Source organism: Hermetia illucens, chromosome 2 (assembly GCF_905115235.1).
Source record: "Hermetia illucens chromosome 2, iHerIll2.2.curated.20191125, whole genome shotgun sequence".
Lineage (NCBI taxonomy): Eukaryota > Metazoa > Arthropoda > Insecta > Diptera > Stratiomyidae > Hermetia > Hermetia illucens.
The window spans coordinates 92,905,362-92,924,477 of NC_051850.1; the positions used below are offsets into that span (position 1 = coordinate 92,905,362).

A 19,116-nucleotide genomic window follows, 5' to 3' on the forward strand; every position below is an offset into this window, starting at 1 on the left:
GGAACAGGCTTCGAGGGTTCGTTCCATTGCCTCGTAGAAGGTATCCTTCTCCGACTCTGCAATCTCCTCTGTAGGGGCGTGGACGTTAGTGAGGCTTATATTTCTAAACTTGCCTCGCAAACGCAGAGTGCATGGCCGTTTGCTTATGGTTTCAAAGCCGATAACAGCAGGTTTCATTTTTTGGCTGACTAAGAAACCTACTCCGAGCACATGGTTTACTGGATGGCCACTATAATATATGGTGTAGCGGCTCTTCTCCAGGAAACCGGTCCCTGTCCAACGCATCTCCTGTAACGCTATTACATCAGCCCTATATTGGGACAGGATATCGGCTAGCTGCTTATCAGCTTCATCTCTGTACAGGGAGCGCACGTTCCATGAGAAAATGCGCAAATCATTATTCCGTTGTCGTTGCCGGGTTCGTCGTTGTAAAATCCGTCCAGTCCGAGGCTCCTGTTGTGGCTTCGTAACAAGTTGTTTTCCGTGTAGGGTTGTCAGCACTACCCAACCCCCAACCTGGAAGACCAGTTGGTATAATTTGTCCCGTTTTTAGGCGCTGAGACTCGCCTTCATCCTTCTCCGTCTGCAGCTTTTCGTTAAGAAAGAGCTCCCAGCGGTCACCATGTGGAGGTGGAGATAGGGTTTGGTAGTAGAGCTGTTGATGTTGGTTCAGCAGGCATTTCCCAGGTTTTATGCTCCATCGTGGGTACCAATCCACGTTTCACCCTGGGACCTATACCACCCTTTGACCTTTGGTGGATCGTCTAGGTATACTTCGCGAAGTTTTTACATCTTCATAGGGTTTTGTTTCTCATAAACCTTTTGTTTTAAAACACTCCAACCATTTTCAATTACGTTGATGTCAGGATACTTGGGTGACCAAGAAAAGCGATCTTTCGATTGAACAAAAACACCTCGACAGATTTCACGACATGATAGGATGCATTGCCTTAAATAAAAATCTGCTTCAATTTTTTTCAATTCGTTGTTAAAATGGCAGACGAACATCGTTTAAGACTTTTAGATATTGTTGCTGGCTCTTGCTGCATTCCATGCAGTGAAGGGGACCAGGACTTTTGTTCATTACTCTCTAGACCATCACTGAAGGAGGGTTTATAATATTTTTGAACGCAGGAAGGGTGTTACTTTTCTCCTGGTCGTCATCGAATGGAAGCAAATTTCAAAGTGGGTTGATCATTAACAGGAGCTCAAAAACCAAAATTAACAGCAGCTACTCTATGTAATAGCAAGTACTTTGAGATTATTTTTAATTCAAGTCCTACCTTTAACAATCAGCTGCAATGAATGTTTTGCACCATTTTGCAAAATTCAAATGGACATTTTCCATCGTATCGTGAACTTTGGCCTTTTTGTGGGACGATATGATTATAGATCAGTTTCAGCATATTGACGCTTTAATGTTGAAATCGATAAAAAGATTCCACTAGTTTCTAATTTTTTTTTTGGAATTTCTTAAAAGTTATGTGTGTATTGTCCAACAATTCCGAACAACAATGCAGCATTTTCTCTGCTCCGTTTTGCATTTGCCTTTACAGTTCGACCGAAGAGTGGCAGCTCCCAGGTCGTCCGTCGTCGGGATTGTCAGTGTCTAGAATGGAAGTTTTCTTGATACAGCTCTTAAAAAACGCCAATGTTCCGAGTTCTCCGCGAATCCTTATTTTTGCGGAAAACACGTTTGTAATCTAGGAAGGTGAAAATACTTCAACATATACAACAACATGCAGGGCATAAAATGTTTAGAAACAGATACGGTGGGGCTAGGCTTCCTTTTCACACTCTCCCTGGCACCGACGTTTCACTTTTGGCAATTCTTAATTTTTGTAAATGATTTGAAATTTCGTACGGACGGGGTGTAAAACACTCGACTCCAATATTACAAGTAGCATAAATCAAAAACTAACCGGGACAGGACGTCGAATCACGACTTTTTCAAAAATAGCGTACCTTGAGTGGCAAGTACCGAAAAAATATAGATAAATTAGTTGCAACGCCTACGCTATATGTAAAACTGGCCTTCTATAATAGATTATCGCCCTGCCCCTGCCTTTCCTTTCTTAGCAGTTTTGCTTCGATTCTTGCTTGTTTTGCAGAGATGCACAGATATTTCTCTATCTTGCTTATGCGTTTCGAGTCGATCTCGCACTACATATTATATGTGTGTCGGGGGCTGTTTCTATGTCCATATTGTTTAATATTCGCGCCACTTATTACGAAATAAAAGGTAAGAATTATCTTGAGACCACTAACAGAACAGAAGAGAAGATCCAATTCACGATATTAACGGTGGCACCTAAACCTAAATTGCACTCATATGGAACAAAGAAAGGGATCGCCCAATTCGAGCTCTTAGAGATTTCGCTCGTACATGAAACTTACGTGACTCCCCGAGATTTACAAAAGAAGCTGGTGGATGGGAAAGTCTCAGTCATAGTTTAGCAACGTGTCGTTTTAATGGGAGAAAATCCCTTATTATTGCACGTTAATACTTGAAGTAGTCTTTTGAAAATCTACACCTCCATGGTAAATTCCTCCTTTAAACATTTCATATCCAACCTGTCGATGAATTTTCCATTTGTATTTGTACTTCCTTTCTTACAAAGTACTCTTTACTTTGGAGTTGAAACCAGGTGATGCAACACAACGCGCCACGTCTTCTAGAAAGCGGTGGTCAAAGGGTAGTACAGGCCCAGGGAAAAACGTGGATTGGTACCCACGATGGCGCCTAAAACCTGGGAAACGCCTGCTGAACCAGCACCAAAAGCTCTACTACCAAACCCTCCTCTTTCTTTCTTAACGAAAAGCTGCAGATGGAGAAGAATGAAGGGGAGTCTCTCACACTTAAAAACGGGACAAATTGAACCAACTGGTCCTCCAGGTTGGGGGTTTGGTAGGGTTGACAACCCTACATGGAAAACCAACATTCCGAAGCCACAGAAGGAGTCTCGGACAGGATGGAATTTAAAACGACGAATCCGCCAACGACAAGAGAAATACGATTTGCACATTTTCTCATGAGACATGTTCTCCCTGTACAAATCGAATGCTACCCGGCGCTCTCTCCCAATATAAGGCTGATGTAACAGCATTACAAGATTTGCGCTGGGGTTTCCTCGAGAAATGCCACTACACCATATATTATAGTGGCCATCCAGTAAACCATGTGCTCGGAGTAGGTTTCTTAGTCAGCCAAAAAATGAAACTTGCTGTTATCGGTTTTGAAAATATGAGCGAACGGCTATGCACTCTGCGCTTACGAGGCAAGTTTTGTAAGATAAGCCTCATTAACGTTCACGCCCATACAAAGGAGACTGCATAGTCGGTTCTACGAGGCAGTAGAATGAACCCTCGAAGCCTGTCCTAGATATGATATCAAAATCATACCTGGGGATTTTCACAGCCTAGGGAAGGGTCCCGTATTCAGGCGATACGTTGGCAGTGTCAGCTTTTCAGCCTTGATTAATGTCAGAACATATAGGGGGGCCAAAACAGACTGGGGTTACTATCTCGTTGGCATAGTGCTCTGGGCTCGCTTAGAATCCCCTCTGCCAACCAGGTGAGAATGAATACTGCAGCCATCCACAACAAAGTCCTCCGTAACAGTTATAAGGGGGAAATGGATCCCGGAATAGCTGCAGCCAACAGATGTCCTGGGGATGAAGCATCGACAAATGATTTTTACTTCACGTTATCATCGATACGGCCACGAACATACCTGGTGCCAGTCGTAAAAAATTTCGGAACGGCTGGTTCGATGACGAATGTAGGCTAGCAACAGAATGGAAGAATACCGCATAACGAGTAATGTTACATTCTTAAAAGACGCGACTTATCATGAACTCCGACGAGCAGAGAATCGACTTCACAGACGGGAAAACGAAACTTGGGAGAACCAACAGGTTTGTGACCTAGAAAAGTACTGGAAGTAACTGCCCCAGGCGTGAAAGTTTTACCATAAAGTCAGTAGGATGAAGTTTTATACACCCCGACGCTCATCTTGCCGAGATAAAGGGGGAAACCTGATTTCTGACCGTGTGTTCATTTTGGAGCGATGGGTGGAGTCCGTTGATGAAGTTTGAACACAAAATTTTATACACCCCGACGCTCATCTTGCCGAGATAAAGGGGGAAACCTGATTTCTGACCGTGTGGTCATTTTGGAACGATGAGTGGAGTCCGTTGATGAACTGCTCAACAACTACAATATCGGCGAGTTGAAGTTCTCGCCAATTGAAGACAATGGACAAAATTCTGACACCACCAAGAACAGAAGAAAGAGTCCATGCAATTCATTGCCTTAAAAATCAAGAGTCGCGTCAATGGAATTACAACGGGATAAATATGGAGGCTTATGCTCAAAGTGTGGGACAGCGAATTAATTCCTGACAATTGGGAACGGGGCATTATGTGCCTCATACATAAAGAGGGACATACCACACAGTGCCGTAATTATAGAGGTATCACGTTGTTGAGTACCATCTATAAGATATTCTGCCTTCATCCAGATCGAGCAGGTGGCGCGAGGTCTTGGGGTGCACATAAATGAAGGCAAGACGATATATAGGGTGGCAACGTCAGCATCAAAAACGAAACAACCACCAACGTCAAATCACACTGGTCAAATAAGAACAGTAAAAATAGGAGACAACAACTTTGAGACCGTTGATAATTTTTCTTATGAACCGACAGTCCGAAGATTTTGGCAAGAAAAATTGTGAACCTTTAGCCGGGTCCGAGAGAAAAATCGTGCGAGGAGTTTTTGGCCCCCTACACGAGCCTATAACGATCAAATTTATGAGCGATATCGCCACCATCTGTTGTAGACAAAACCCGGGTCGCTTAATCCCCATGGATGATCCGGCCCGGGAAGTTTACAACGGCAATATCTATGGTACAAAAAGAAGACGAGGAAACTCTGTCTTAGATGGAGCAATGGTGTAGACCAGGACGCCAGGCAGCTTTTAGGGACATGGCACAAAACCGGGTTGCCTGGAGTTCCTTATTAAGGCAGACCTAGACCGGTTACCGGTTGTTGCGTCGTTGTTGATTATGATTTGAGGAAGGTTCAGTGACACTAACGTAAATAAATAAATAAAGACCATTTTTGCCTCCTGGCAAAAAGAGTGATTACAGGTGGAGCAAATCAAGTGACTAGGGGGCGCAGAATGTCATTGCATACTCATGGGGGAGGAACGAGGTAGCTAATTTGCCCGTGACCCATATGGTTAATGTTTTGATGTGTTAGTGTGTCGATGGCGCCTACCTGGCTTCCCTGTGTGTGTTTCCTCATCCCATGTGACAAGCCATAGACAGCTGTGCAATGCCAATGGTCTGCATCACCTACAGGACACTAACACCAGACCTGATGCGCGTATTTACCGTCCACGGTCGAACTTGTGCAAAGATATTTCCCTATGAAACAATTTCGAACATTGCACTGGGACTTGGGTCTTCTGCGTTCAGTCTTCTTGCTTCCCGGGTTTATCAACGTAACGTCGTAAACTGTAATAGTTCCTATTGAACGTTAAATCGGACTAATCCTGTAAGATATTCTTCTAGATATCACTTCAGCAACGTTAATCGAAAATGGAGGACATTTACAAGACGTTAGTTTCCACACTATGCCCTGTAACTCGTTTCATTATATAAACAACAATGACAAAGTATGCTGAACGTAATTAAAGAAATATAATAATTTTCTTCAAAACTAAGAAAGTTGCACAACAACAACAGATTCGACTTGGAAATTACTGCTCAGAGGCTCCACTTACGCTAATTTCAAAAATGTCAAAATGATAAAATGGGAAATAGTGTTATCGTAAATTGGATTCGTGAAGGAAATCTTCGAGTTGACCAAATTGGGCCAGGCAGAATACATTCTAATTTTCGAATAATTTGCTTAATAATCGAGTGTTGATTTCATGGAGAAAGCATTGCAACGGTCTTCAGCAGGAAAATTATACAAAATTGATGGTATCCGGTCTCCAGTGAGTTTTGAAAAGAACAATTTTGCCGTCATTAGAAAATTAATACATTTTTATTATTACTTTTGACATGCTTACATAAAATTTACACAAATACTATGGATTGTGTACAGTTATCATGGTCTTATTGGTATACGGTTTGGTTTATTTAAAATAAATACAGGCTAAAACCTATTATAATTACATGACTTTATTCTTTGCGAGTCTATCAAAAAATGTTTTACTTTAATTTAATTTTTCTACAGCATAGCATTGTATTCCCGAATAATTCTTGTAGATGGTTCAGATACTATGCCCTAAACTGCCATGGTCCAATGAAATATTGGCATTGGTTTTATAGAGCTGAGTTTTGAGTGGCTTCACTCTGTTCAATTTTCCTGAACGTTGGGACGAAAGTGTTTCCAGGCTGAACAATGGAGCAATTGGAAGAGCTCTAAAAAGTAAATCCATAAATTAAATTATAAAATAAAAGAGTTTAATGGATTGAAATTATTATATATGAAATTATTATACCTTCTTTTGGTGGTAACTTCGTCCTCGCACACGAGTTGTGTTTCGTCGGATTGGGTTGGACGGTTTCTTCTGGGAGAGCCTCACCGAACTGAAAGTACTGCCCCGGCGTCCGCGACGTATTTGGGGTGATGGTGTACCAGTTGCTGGAAAATTTGACAATTTTTAATCAGAAGATTTCAATACGTTAAGTGAAGTGCGAAGTTGAAGCCAGAATTTTTTGCCCCGAATTCCCGGGAGCGGAAAACAAGCGAAGTTAGAAGAAATATTATTAGTCGGAGAATTATAGTTCAGTGCTCCTTTCGTTTTCGCTCTTTTGTCACCGCCACTCCAACTTTAAACTAAATTACTGGAAGTCACATTAGAAATTTTAATTTTCGACAAACGATGAATTTCTTTATCATCTTTATCGCTGGTTTGGTAATATGTAGGATACGACTCCGTACTGCCCCAATCAAATGCTTCATGTGTTTGGATTATGGCTGCACGTCTTAAACCTGCCAGGGACCTAATAGAAGGGAAATGCGTAACAGATGCGGTCAGGCTAGTTATGAAGCGAATGCCTGCAACGAAAAGGAGAGTTGCGTTCTATGCAGAGATAGTGGGGTATCTGATGAGAACCTTGCATACACTGCCGGCTGGAAAGAGCTAGGATGTGGCCAACATGATCGGCATCCTACAGAAATATGCATCGAAGTGCACTCGCTCATGTGTTGCTAGCATAGTTCTCTGCGGAGACCCAAGCTGGTTTATTGCTCATTAGGGTGTAATAGTACCGAAGCAAAGACCGAGCTTCATGCACCCCGCCGTACCAGGTACCGCTGTCATTTGGGTTGGGGACGGTACCTTCTTTGAAGTTCTTGCTCAAAGCCAAGGGGACGGGTTTGTCTGCATTCAGTGTTTAAGGGTAACGTTTTTCAGTGTCTATCTAACACCGAATGAGCCGATGCCGGACTTTCAAGGCTGGCTTCATGGAGGACCCTATCCTAGGCACAGAGGAGCGGATCCTGATCGAGGGTGTCTTCAATGCCAGGGCACCTGAATGGGCGTACCTCACCCAGACTCCAGAGGGAAACGAATTCTCGAAAAGACGGCGAGAACGGGACTTAGAATTTTAAACATCGGATCCACCCTAAAATTTCGGCACCCAGGTTGTAAGGGAAGCATTCCCGATGTAACCTTCGCGTTGGAGTCATTGGTGTCGCTGGTGGACAAGTGGCGTGCTCTGGAAGACTTCTCGGCAAGCTACCCCGGCGCTCTTTCCTTGCATGGAACATCGCGAAGGTGAACACCGGGAGGCGTATTGAAACTCTTCGAACAGGTGGGGCCGCACTGGAGGGCACTCCTGGGGGTGGTGGCACTGCAGATGACACTGTCGTAAATTCAGTCATGAATCGGATAACGGCGGCCTGCGGACCTTCGATGGCGGAAATTGTAGAGCTTCAGAAGGAGTGTTACAGACTGATACAAAGTCTAAAGCACTGGGAGGAGGCATGCAACAATAATGATATAGCACAGATTAACCAAAAGGAGACTCCGCAACGCAATTAACAGGAGTAAAGCTCGCTGCTGGCAGGACCTGGCCGACGAGGTGAATGGACCCGTGATGATTCGGTTACAAACTAGAGTAAACCCTGTTCACTAAAGGTCGAGCAGATTGACCACATTGTATGGGCACTATTCCTTACGCACCCCATACGGGATGATGATTGCAGCGTAGAGAGAAAGAAACAATCTCCTCTATCAGAAACAAAAAGGCAGCAGCGGTATACAAATTGGTGCTCCAAAGCCTACAAATTGGTGCTCCAAAATCGTAATATTTCTCAGTGTACTCAACGTTTGACTGAAAGAGGGCTTGCGCTGATCAACAAAGGGAAAGGCGACCTCGAGAAAATAGAGATCCACTGGTGGAGGAGCAGGATAAAATGGGGTTCTTTGAACTAACAGTTCCCTTCCTCCTCTCCACTCTCGTTGGTGAAAGGAATTCCCTGATTGGAAGGCTTCGTGAGGCAGGAGAGTTCGGGGGCTAGACCGAAGTAATGTGGCAAACGGTTCCAGAGAAACTCTCTGAAGATGGCGAGGTATTTAATTGGTAGTTCGATGGCGTTGCGGAAGTCTTTGTGTGTAAATGTACTCACCTACCCTACCAAAAAAAAAAACACCCCACCTTCGGAAGGGGGTTGGGAAGACGTATATGCAACATATGCATATCATGTTTTCGCCGTTAAAAGTCGTAGCGGTCACACCCTTTAAGAATGAGAGCGTCCCGAAAAAATGGAACTTTTCATGTCAATTTTCACCATTAATTTATTGGTAAGGCAATATGGCCACGACTTGCATTAGCTCAATTATCTTCTGGAAACTGGAAATGCGGGTTGTAAATTTAAAAATGATTAAATGAAAATAATTTTTATACAATGGGTATGATAATGTTTACTCTAATTATTAACTCTATTATGGAATAAAGGAAATGCTAAGGAAACAGTTAAAACGTGGTGCTACAAAGAGGAAAAAAGAAATTGTATAACATTTAACTATTTCCTATATAATAGAGGAATAACGCGAAGTAAAAGTGTAAATCCTTTGTGACCGGAGTAGAAAGCGGACACTACAATGCGGCTGAAACATACGGAACTGTTGTTAACTATTCAGATTTTTGACATGTGATTTGCGCCTATTTGATTTTTCAAGAGATAGATGCAGGTGCATACCACTCAAGACACTCAGCTACCATAGAAGCTTGTAGTTACATCATGATAAGGTGAAATCCATAGAGAAGGAGGGAGAAAAAGACGAGCAACATTTTGTAATTCGCAATCCCTTCAATCAGGGTGATGTCAGCATGAGCCGTATGTCGGGCATAGCATTGGTGACCTCCATATCCAAACTGTGACCGGAACAGACTTCTACAAACGCCTAGGAATTCTGCAAGGAATTCACGCTCGAGTTGGTGATCTGAAGGATGTTCTGCTGCCCGTATTTCTATAACTCTCGGGGAACAGAAAAGTAAGCGCACCAAACGCATTCGCTATACTTTCACTGACGTATGCATTCGGAGTATTGCTGTGGACGCAGAACGATCTGGAAAACTGGAGTGCTATGTCCAGTTTTGCTGTTCAGCGGATGGACCTGCCTCGTGACATTAGAGGCAGGGGCGCTACGCGCTTATTTTTGCAGCAACGAGCAGGCGAGTCCCTTCAATGCGGTTGCAGACAGACTGTGTGCTGGCATGAAGAATTGATCTTTCAATCCTCTGAGTGGGCTGATGTCAGACTGGATCGATGAATGGAAGTCTCTAGCAGCCATTTCTTGGTCTGTATTTGTCCAATAGTGCTGGGGAACTATTCGCTGAGAAGGAGAGCTTAATGGGTGCCATTCAGGATGGCCACCGAAGTTATAAAAAGTTGATAATGAAAGAGCGGGTGGGCAAGGACCAATGCAGAATGTATGGTTTTGCGAGACGTTAGGGTTGTTGGACTATCTCATCAGTGCATTACGGTGGCTAAGGTGGTCTGTCAAAACTTTGCTTACAAGCATGGGCTGATCATAGGAACATGCCCGGTTTACCGGTATTAGCTGCAGGCGACATCCGATAGGTCTGCGTACGGCATATATTGGAACCGGCAATTGATCACCATATAATACATAACAAGCCTGTCGTGCTGTTAGTTGACAAGACAGGTCGGTCCGCATATATTATTGATGTTGCCATCCTCCATAATAGCAACATTGAATGGAAATACGTGTAGAAGAATGTGAACTCGCTCGCGGTAGTTCCTATAATATTGTTGGCTACAGATATTGTACCTTAATCCCTCACGGCTTCCCTTGACGTCCTGGGACTGTCAAACAGCATGGTTAAAACTATGGAGGAAAGCAGATATGCACGTGCTTGATGTTGCGGGTGTTCTAGACGGGTTGTTTGTCGTCCGATTTGGTAACTGGGTCGGGTTCCCGTAATGGACAGCATGGCGTTGAAACCGCTAATCTGGGGTGATTCGACGTCGAAGCGCTAGGATGACTAAGAGTGTGCCTCTGCCTACTGTATGGTAGTGTGGCGACCACTTCAGAAAGTTTGTGTAGGCAGTGGATGAAGTGGACGGAGGAAATGTCCCTCTTTATCATCCGCTACTACTACAAGATAACAACGGCAGAGGCAGGTATAACATCTTACCGCGTCTTGTTACACATGATTTTGCAGTGAATTGCAGACCAACATCGCTTTATTACTCGCAACGAGATGATCCCGGCTTTCACCAAGGAGAATGTTCGACTTGAGGTCATTATAGGAGCTGGTGACTAAGAGTCAATGGGGGCAAAGGCGGCGGCACGAATAACACGCATCGCACTGCAGGCAACAGTTTCAGGATTCTCCGAAGCACTCTCGTTCACGCTCCGATTGAGGTTCGGGATGGATTCCAAAGACCGTGTATAGAATTTTTCCAGAGACCAGTAACTTAACGTAACGTAACATTTTCAGATTTCTCAACGAATCCCAACAGAACGTTCAGACGGTGCAGTTTTCGGTAACGGAAGCAAAAGAGTATTGGGGTGGACTTTGGGGGTCAGCTGCCCAGTGTGCTGATCATGCTGAGTGGATTACCGCTGAAGGCACCTTAATTTTGCGGATATTATCGAAAAGCAGTTTCGACGAATCATAAGTCCTAGGTCCTTGGTAGAAGTTTGCCAGTATACATGGTCGGTTGGCACTCAGCATAAACTAGGGGATTACCTTCCTTATCCCTAAAAAGGACACAGGACCCAGTAGACACATTGCTTACCAACCCTCTACAAATTCATAACGTCCATTATTACGCAAGTTTTGAGACCAAATTTCGTTTGTTGCTATATCGATTATGCCAAGGCTTTTGACAGCGTGCAGCATACCTGGCTAATTGACGTCCTATGTTACATCTGTATCGAATCGATACCAAAGTAATAAAGTTTTTGGTGACAATCGTGGAAGGATGCCATACCACCTTGTCAGGGCGTTCATCGCCTCAGAGCCCATCTCTATACGAAGAAGTATCTTCCAGGGGTATTCGTCGCTTCCTTTTTGGTTTTGTGTAGGACTGGATCTCCTTTCATGGCTACTGAATGATGTTAGAGGGCACAGTTTTACATTAAGGTTGTGAATAGTAGACATGTTCAGCTGTGATATTCGGATGGAATTTGCATTAGACAAATGTCAAATCCAAGTCCTCCGCAAAGGCCGTCTCCCAAATTCTGGAATGGAGTGAATTTGTATATAATATTACCGCTAAGTCGATCCGCTACGCGCCTATTTTTAGAGCATGCGGAAATACACCATTCTGATCTCAGGAATTTTTTTCTCACTAATCTACCACTGGCCAAAACCACGAGTGTCCCGTAAATTTTAATTCAGTAAGATTGTCCGACCTTTAATAATGGCACTTAGTGCGGTCAATGTGAGGAGAAGGGAGACTGGTCTGTACTTCATATGCAGCCCGGCCTCCTCAGATCACGGACGGAGATACTTCGGTAAGGTTTTCTTCAACGAAGAATCTGCACACCCTCTGATTAGGCGATTTTGGGAATAGTATAATGAGCCTAACAAAAGTCGTGAGTGATTAGAGTTGCTGCTTCTTCACTAAACGGAATTAAAACTATAGATATCGCAATTTAGTGAAGCCCCAATGCTCATCCGGTCAGCCAACAATTTGGACTGCTCCATTGACTGTTCAAGTAAAATGTGGTCTATCACCACTTCGAAAGTTATACGGTAACAATGTACGTTTGTTTTTCTTTCGTTTCTGTTTTTTTTTTACATAAATATTACTTTCATACTATGATGCAGTCAAGACTATTAAAGACTAACTATTACCAAAATATGTAGATGCCGCTTTAGATTTATTATTTTCCTAATAAAACACTCAAAAGGCTCATTAAGCTAGTACTAACAGCTCTGCTACCAAGTCGTATCTTTTCATGGTGATCGGTGGAAATCTGAAGCTAAAAATATAATAGATGCGCTAGCAGTCCAGCAAACTAAATGAACTGGTAGCTATTAGGTTGTTGTAAATAAATGGCCGATTTGGCAATCAAGTGAAGTTGGTTGCGATTTTGCTGCATCAAACCACCAGCAGTTGGCGCTGTGGGTTTCGGATAATCAAGTATAAATACTCCTATATTTAATCAAGGAGTCATTTCATTTCATTTCATTTTGACCATCGTTGTGATAATAGTGAATAAAAAGGGAAACAAGTCGGGAAACCGGAAGCTAGACGCTTCAGGTATGAAAGGTTTTGTGTATTTCTTTTATAAAGAGATTTGGGTGTGCATTTGTCCCATTAGCATGTAGCACGTAAAATATGCATATATTATATGAAAATAGCCAATTTCAACCCCCCGCACTCCCCACCTTTTCAACAAAAGTCAAAACTGGGACCGGCTTCGAAAAGTACTAACCGAGACCTTCAAATTGATACCTCACATGACTATATTTGATGAACAAAAAATTTACACCCCCCTTTTGCATGTATGGGGATCCCCCCTTAAATTCATCGTAAAAGGATGTAGCTCACTATATGCGTGAGCGTTCACAGTTTCCACCTTTCTACTAAATTTGGTGTCAATCGCTATAACCGTCTCCGAGAAAAATGCGTGTGACGGACAGACAGATAGACAGACAGACAGACGGGCAGACAGACAGATAGTAAACCGATTTTAATAAGGTTTTGTTTTACAAACAAAACCTTAAAAAGGATGGAAAAGAGCCAAGAACGTATACTTTTTCTGTATGAGTTCAAACTCGGTCATAAAGTAGCGGAGGCCACCACGAACTTTAACAGTGCATTCGGAGCTGATACGGTAAGCAAACGAACCAAACGGCGGTGGTTCGGAAAATTCCGATCAGGCAACATAAACCTTGAAAGTGAGCCACGTGGACATCCAGGACCATCGATTGACAACGACGAACTGCGTTTGCTAGTCGAATCCAACACACATCAGTCCGTAAGAGACATTGCAGAGAAACTGAGCGTACACTATTCGACAGTTGCCCGGCACTTGGGTTCCGCATGCCCTTACGGAGCAAAACCTGGCGCTTCGAATGGAAATTTGCAGTTCGTTACTTTCCCGCAATAGAAGCGATCCCTTCTTGCACAAAATAGTGACATGTGAAGAAAAGGGGATAATATACGACCACCGTCGCACAATGGCTAGATGCTGATGAGCCATCGAAGCATATGCCGAAACCGAGTCTCCATCCGAAGAAGGTAATGGTGACTGTTCGGTGGCCTACAGCTGGAGTTATCCACTATTCTTTCTTGGCACCTGGAGAAACGATAAACGCACAGAAATACTGAGCCCAACTCGAGGAAATGCCCCAAAAATTGAGTATTCAACGGCCGAGGTTGGAAAACAGAGATGGTGTGATACTCCTTCACGACAATGCACGACCTCAGGTATCCAGAACAACGGTTCAAAAGTTGAACGAATTGCAGTATGACATTTTGCCTCATTCACCATATTCACCGGACCTTGCGCCAACCGACTACTTTTTTAAGCATGTGGATCATTTTTGGCCAGAAAAACAATTTAGGAATGAAGAGGCCATCAAAATTGCCTTCGACGAGTTTACCAACACCCGAAAGCTGGACTTCTACGCAACTGGCATACACGCTCTTGTATCTCGCTGGGAGAAGTGCTTTGAATCGACTGGCACCTATTTTGATTAATTAAATAAATTTTTGTAAGCTTTACAGTCGTTTCAAATTTTAGTACCAAATCGGCCATTTCATGTGCAACAACCTAATACATTCTAGACGTTAGAACTCGCATAATATTCAATATTTAAGTCCGCTTAAAATCGAAAATTGGCAGTAGCCTCGAACGACGCCTATGGCAAATATAATAAGCTCGCCGCGTTAACAACTGCGAGAAGAGAATGTAGACGACGTGCGGCAATTTGCTGTTTGAATGGAGGATATGCCCGGACAAGCCGCGATTTTAGAATTTGGAAGAGCGAAATCCAGCAGACAAAATTCCGAAAAAAGTTCTCAACTTAGCTAACTCATAAGCACATTCGAATCGTAGAAAAGGTGGTTAATAAACAGTGGGAGAGATGGAGTCTGGTGCTTCTACCGAAGCTACCCAGTGGACTTTCTTCGTATATATTTTCTACATTATGGGGAAGATATTGAAGGAGGTGTTATACAACAAATTTCCATCTCTCTACGTAGTGCCTTCATTTCGCTGCTATGGATTGGGAGATGATGCGTTTGGCATGCCGTCCAATTACACTGAGAATATGCAGCATATTTATGCCAGCAACGGGTGAGGTATTGCGTTTCGTCTCAGGAATTATCGCTAAGGATCTTCTAACGAAGGAGGTGTACTTAACCAGACAAGGATGGCGAATCCCACTGCATAGACTTAAGTCTTGAACAGCAGGGTATTTTTATGTTTTCCATTTTCATACAAAAAGTTGCGGATTTTGCCGCTCGGCAATGCTTTTTCTGCAACACAAAACCTTATCAAAATCGGTTCAATGTCGGGCTGTCACACGCACTTTCCTCATCAACGACTATACCGATACGAAATTTGGTGGAAAGGTGGTGAGCTGCAAATTTCTACATTGAGTACACGCGAAAGGGGGTCTCCAAATATAGCCAGGTTGGATATCAAATGCAAGTTATCGATTAGTACTTTCTAAAGCCGGCCTTAATTTCAACATTTTGTGCTTATGCGATGAACTTGAGAGGGGTTTTCAGGTAAATTTCTAAACTATGGCATTACGCTGTTATTAACTTCATTTGAGCATTTATCGTAATGGCGAGGTATTTTTTTGAGGGCTAGATTTTGTTTAGGTGGACCATTGTGAATTTCTCAAAGTTCGGTTGGATCGGTTTTGAAAACGAAACCTATTACACAGCTTTTGGGAGGGAGCAAGTGAGCTCCCGGTCGTCAATATCTCTCGAACGCAGTGCCAACTTGGGCACCGTGGCATATAATACGTGATTTAGATTTGGGGAAGGAGATATTCAAGTGTGGTATCACCTTATCGAGAATATCGGTAACAAACCCAAAAAGGTGAAGTGAAGGCAGATCCCTGGACGACAAAAACGGTGATAATACCCACTGAGATGTCCGTTAATTTCAAAGACAGTAAAGGATAACACATATGGAAGGTCATTATAAGCTAAAGTGAAGGGGCGTATAAAAAGAGTAACCCCGTCGGGGCTCGTAGAGAGCAGAATCCTAACCCGCAGGAATTGCCCTTCATCCAGCTTGAGGCGAAAGTAGTTGAGCTGTCCGGGTTTATCAAGAACAAGCACAACATGCACCTGATGGCTTGGTGACGGCTATTATAATAGATTATTGGAGGAGGAAAGGAATACTAAGGAGATGCCGAAACCTGCTGTCCCATTAGTGTGCCAAGCGACCTAAGTGACACCTAACCGTACTGAAATCGAATTATAGCCAAATAAATAAGTACGCGAAATAGAGCGGGATCCTCTTAAGTAATCAACAGGCGTCTAAGAGAAAAAAGGCAGACAAGCAATTGTGAAAAGCAGCACAAAAATTTCAGGAGGGTGAAACCATACAGCAAATATACGAACATCGGCCGTTGGAATCCACCGTAGGCAAAACTGATGATGGTCGCACTAAATTTGAAAACTTACTTGGATTCTCCCCGGAGTGCCTGTCCAAAAACATGAGATCTACATACAATGTAAGGATCCCGATGAAGTGGCATCGAAAGGAGAAATTGGTACTGGTCTGAAGGAGCAATTCAAGTTGGAAGAACTTGCCTAGGAGTCTGTTGTGGGTTTACGATTTTACAGTAATACTCAAATGGTCATAATATGAGTAGGAGCGGAAGCAACGCTGCGGTGGTTGGCGGCTCGAGGAGTTCGGATTCGGTGGGTACTCTGCCGTTCAAGAGATCAGATTTCGCTAAAGTAGTGTTTTAAATGTCTCGTGTTTGGACGCTTCGGGAAGGCATGCACCAGCGGCATTGATCGATCCTATCGATGAAAAAGGTGTGGAGACCACATTGCCAGGGAGTGCAATAGGGACTCCAAATGCCTGTTGTGCGATGTAAAGAAAGGAGGTATAATTAGCCTATTGCTGGAAGTGATAAATGGCCGGAATTACGGAAAGCGCTGACTGCAATGGGAAAATGATGTTTATTCAAATAAACTTCAATGATTGCAGGGTTGTTTAGGATTTACTTGAATAGAACACCTACATAAGAATCTGAGATGGAAATCGCCAACGCAGGTGAACTGTATAAAAACCGTCACGGATTTAACTGATAGAGCGGCGATATGGGCTTACAGTCGACAAGCGAGTCATGCAGCCGGTGAACACACACACAACTGCTACGCCCCACCAAGTTTGACACTGTCTGAATTCGAGGAAATACATAATAATCTTGTTTTCGATGCAAGAGATCGAAATCCAAAGGTGATTGCCGATGATTTCAATGTTTGGGCACTTGAGTAGGGTAGCAGAGAATCAACCGCAAGGGGGTACAGTTTATTAGAAGCTTTTGCGCAGATAGATATAGTTCGGCCCAACAAAGTTGTTGTGTTTTTCCGAAAGGGGGGGTCTGGTTCGGATGTTGACCTAACCTTTGTTAGCTTGCACTGACGCGTGGTAAGTCCTGGTGTGTCAGCGAATACTACACCCACAGCGATCACTAGGCAATCTTCTTTGATCTATGTGTTGAGCCACAGGGCAGAGCAACATTATGTGCGAAACCCAGAAAGATCTGACAGACAGTAAACCGATGTTAATAAGATTTTGTTTTACACAAAACATTAAAAAAGGCAGACATTGAATCGATTAAGCATGGATCAATTGTTTACACAGTATCGGAACTCGAGGGAGCAAGCGATACCAAGCGGTGATCAGATGGTGGTTCGTTTTGCGACCGATGTCAGTGCCTCTATTGTTACGCGGAACCAGTAGATAACTTTTAAGTAGAGATCCTTTATACCGGAAAATTTAGACCACTGCCTTCCGAAGATTAGAAGTGAATCGATTTTAATAAATAACACGAAAAATCCATGGTATCCTCGCATGTTATCAAATGGTAACAATATTCAAAATAAAAAGGTGACATTTTAGAAAACTGAGTTTGTGATAATGGAAAGCGGTCATTGGATATTGGAAGCTTATAAGTAAAACGTACTCTTTTTCTTATGAAGTGTGACCAGGTAAACCAAAATTAAATTAGCGGCATGTTCCATCAATATGACTTGTCATCGTACTCTATCCGCATTAATAGGTAGAATATTGTCCTGCTAAATAGGAGTAGCACGTAGATGTAGCCCCCACTCTTACTAAAAAAATTGAAGCGTTCAATTTTTCATTTGAGTATCGTGAGGCAATGACGAATGAACAATTTCGCCTACCGTAGACGTGTTGATCAAGGCGAAAACGACAGTGAATGATGACGCAGAGAGAAAGGGCGATGACTCCATTGCGGGTTATGCTATGCAATGGATAACACAATCCGAGGAGGGCCGACGAGCGGGTCGTCCAAGAACAACGCGGCTTAGAGCAGTTGAGGAGGAGTGTAAGCTTCCTTGAACGCCGGGGGGAAGAGGTTCAATCAAATTGCGAAGAATCGATAGCGATGGGGCGTAGGTTTGGTTTGCGCGCTATAACTCATGTAGTGGCTTATGAGAACCATCTTACGTTCTACCAGACAATAGGGCACATAGAAAATATCCCCTACAAAGTAATAGTCACAGGTTGGCTGTGCCCAAAAATGGACGACCTGAGAGTATATAAAGAATTTTTAAGGACTTAGATCAGTTGAGAAACAATGAAAACAAGAAGCCTCATTCCTAGTGAACAGGTGATTGTTTTCAATATATGCATATGAATGGCAAATACAATTACCATAGCAATCAGCCCTCATTTGCTGCTGATCTACAAATCCGGAATGGATTCGATCTGCGGTTAATCCGTCGGAATTTTCACATGTCGAAAATGTCATACTAGAGTCGAAAGAATGATTATAGGGTCTATGAGACTGTCCACAAGGCGGGGCTCCTTCTTATTGTTTTTGCTTATCGATAGTGTGTTATGACCTTACGGATTGGGTAGCTAGTGTCTGCAGTAGACTGTAGACCGTAGTGTCATGGCAGTGGGAAACTTGGCTGTTATAACATCTAGTATGATAAGTATCCAAGAGAGATTAGAACTAAACTCAGTAGTAGCTCCATTTCGAAGGAGCTCGATTTTCAGTAAATCTTCCTCTTTCTAATAGTAGTAATCGTTGGCGCGATAATCCAGCTAGATTTTGGCTTTGGAGCATGTTAAAGCACTTCATTCAAGAACGTAACGGTACACTACACGGCTATAGTACCTTGTAGGCAAGCATTGCACCCGCTCGAGTTTATTACCCTGATTTGACTCAGTTGCTCATTCACAGCTGAGTCCGATATCTAGTCATAATAAAAATTCAACTACCACCAGTAAAATTTGAACGACAGCCAATGCTCTAGCCACTAAACCATCCTCTTTACGAACAAAAATTGGTACACTTTAGAACGGTGAGGGTTGTGGAAGAAAATTGGAAAGACAGCATTCTCAAGTCTCAGTTCTAGGGCAATATAAGTAGA

At 43.1% G+C, this 19,116-nt stretch overlaps 1 protein-coding gene across 8 annotated transcripts in view; it reads right to left on the reverse strand.

Moving 5' to 3' along the window:
• Positions 1-6,024: 6,024 nt before the first annotated feature.
• LOC119648927 (adenylyl cyclase 78C) overlaps positions 6,025-19,116 on the reverse strand; it is a 386,778-nt gene continuing 373,686 nt past the window's right edge. For all 8 annotated transcript variants that reach the window (XM_038050837.1, XM_038050834.1, XM_038050836.1 and 5 more), the window contains 2 exons: positions 6,515-6,657; positions 6,025-6,434 (listed from right to left, as the gene is read on the reverse strand). In XM_038050837.1, coding sequence (XP_037906765.1) covers positions 6,336-6,434; positions 6,515-6,657 — 242 coding nt within the window. In that variant the 3' untranslated portion in view covers positions 6,025-6,335. The remainder of the gene's footprint in view (positions 6,435-6,514; positions 6,658-19,116) is intronic.